The sequence below is a fragment of the Priapulus caudatus genome, unplaced genomic scaffold (assembly GCF_000485595.1).
Source record: "Priapulus caudatus unplaced genomic scaffold, Priapulus_caudatus-5.0.1 Scaffold1548, whole genome shotgun sequence".
Classification (NCBI taxonomy): domain Eukaryota; kingdom Metazoa; phylum Priapulida; class Priapulimorpha; order Priapulimorphida; family Priapulidae; genus Priapulus; species Priapulus caudatus.
Genome location: NW_014578609.1, coordinates 61,908 through 64,482, shown reverse-complemented (window position 1 = coordinate 64,482; position 2,575 = coordinate 61,908). Strand labels below are relative to the sequence as shown.

General features: G+C 47.5%; 1 protein-coding gene across 1 annotated transcript in view; it reads right to left on the bottom strand.

Moving 5' to 3' along the window:
* Positions 1 to 1,485: 1,485 nt before the first annotated feature.
* The window catches only part of LOC106816969, an 8,100-nt gene continuing 7,010 nt past the window's right edge, over positions 1,486 to 2,575 (bottom strand). The window contains exon 9 of the mRNA XM_014821615.1: positions 1,486 to 2,244. Within this exon, the coding sequence (XP_014677101.1) occupies positions 2,140 to 2,244 (105 nt within the window). The 3' untranslated portion in view covers positions 1,486 to 2,139. The remainder of the gene's footprint in view (positions 2,245 to 2,575) is intronic.

Sequence of the window (2,575 nt, the reverse complement as noted above, 5' to 3'; positions counted from 1 at the left end):
GATAGATAGATAGCTAGATAGATAGATAGCTAGATAGATAGATAGAGATAGATAACATTATAGCGAAAATGTAGAATAATGTAAAAGATAAATATCACTATAACTAATATACTAATGATACAGGTTACGGTTATGTGATGTTGCGTTTTCTTACGTTACATTCTGTTACTATATCTCAACTCTTGCATGTGTGTGTTTGTGTGTGTGTGCGTGGCTGCGTGCGCGTGCGTGTTTGAGTGCGCGCGCGCGCGTGTGTATCCCAGTTCGCAATGCACGATGAACATCAAAATCCCAGAAACATGTGCTAATATTTGTAATGAGAAGAAACGCGCGCGTAGAGAGTCACGTACCTGCGTAATTCCACGTAGCTGCCGCTAAAACAGCCACGAGCGAAACGAACCACATGGCGCGTAGCTTCCGAAGAAATATCACGTCCGGCGTTTGCGAACTCTCAGGGCGATATTATACACTGGCTGATGCCAGATCACGGGGAACGTTTTTCGATCGCTGTGTCTCGTTTCGCATTCGACGCGCGCGTTTTGTCACATTACCACCCCGCGTTGCTTCCCATCTCCCAGGCGTAACAACCCATGCACATATTTTGTTCGCGTACTTGTCGGTGTCCACTGCGCTGGATATATAGTGAGCAATAATACATGGCAATAATACAATGCAATAATAGAGGCGTTACTCTCTAGTTGCTAGCACGGTGTATTACTTTAGCATAACAAATTTAATAGGCCTACTGCTAAATTAAACATGCGAGAATGCGAGCGCGCATAATTACTTTACGACTCGGGAAAGAGTTGTCTATAATTTACGTGTCGACAGATCTGCATGTTGTCGTATCTGGATATAGACAGAAAGTACCAGCTAGGGAAATATGAGAGCAATGTCAGCCCAAACGAAACGCCTTTGTGTGTTTCTTCTTTATCCTCGAATACGATATGAACATGAACACACAAACACAACACGCACAACATATACACACACACGCACGCACACACACACGCACGCACGCCCAAAAACAACACCACTTTATTAAATTCGGTTCCAAATAAACGATTTTTTCAAACTAGGTTTTTTGAAATTTAATGCGTTCGTAGTTCGAGGCGGTCAGCGCGACACGGTAATAACTGATACGTGTTTCACCGATCACAAATAAATAACAACAAAATGCGAGCGCAGAAAAACACAGCAAAATTTCCTTTGTCAATCATAATTTATTTATTTGGCATGGTCGGACTTTTACAACCTATAGTTTGCATGACAAGTAGCTAGCTAACAGAACAGTATACAAAATGTTCTCTCTATGTACATGTTTAGAGTATACGCAGAATACATCAGCACCCTGAGCTAAGTCTCTAATTAGACCGAGGTATGACAACGTTACATTTTCCAGCAACGACCTTGAGCATATTGGTAAGTTTGGTCATGACTCACGTCACACGTGATCACTTACATCACTTACATCACTTACATCACTTACATCACTTACATCACTTACATCACATAAAACACATAAAAAATTCGACCTTTAAATTTAATTAGTTAATTAATACGAAAGGACACGGTTGACACGATGGAAAAGCTACCTAGACACATTTTACACTCGACGAAATCGTGACGATTACGATTATATACATCGGCCTTTGCAACGAATCGCATCAACCTGAGCAAAATGTCGACATCATTAGCGCTAATTAATTATAATAAAAACATTCTCCAGTCGGGTTCGTTCGGAAGTTTACGGAAGTTATAGGTGACGATGGCACCAATGACATATAAAAAAAAAATTCCGAATGTCATGTCACGTTCGCAAGGAAGACGACGCCCTTAATGGACACAGGTCGCTGCGCGCGGTCGGCCGAAGAAAGGCAGTCCCGTACCCAGAGGAGGTTCCAGGGTTTACAGTCAACCTCGCCTAAGTCGAATCCAACGGGACTGGAAGAAAACTGTTAAAATGCACCAGAATGCACCTTTCTAAAGCATATTTTCGAAATTTTCCCGGTGGGTTATGCCCGCGGCCCCCCTAACATCGTTTCGCATCTTCGGCGCTCGCAGTCACCTGCACACCTCTGATTTGGACCCCCCTCTAAGCCAATCCTGGCTACAGACCTGAAAGGGCCGCGTCGAAGTTCATGGGCGCTCCTTGCGAGCACGAGCAAAGACCTTCCTCCTCAAGTAGCGCGCCTTCTCCACTGGATCACACAGCGACATCGAGTTCCACTCAAAGTGCGACACCTGGAAAGAGAGGTAAGTCAGCGAGGGTTCGTACCTAGCTGTCGCGCGGTGCGGGGGAGGGGAGGGGAGGCGGTGGGGGAGGGGCAGGGGGAGGAGGGCGGTGCGTGAGGCGGTGAGAGGGGAGGGTAGGGGAGGGGCAGGGGAAGGAGGGCGGTGCGTGAGGCGGGGAGAGGGGAGGGAGGGTAGGGGCAGGGGGAGAGGAGGGCAGGGGCAGGGGGAGGAGGGCGGTGCGTGAGGCGGGGAGAGGCAAGGGGAGGGGAGGCGGTGGAAAGAGGCAGGGGGAGGAGGGTGGTGCGTGAGGCGGGGGAGAGGGGAGGGGAGGGGTGGGGCA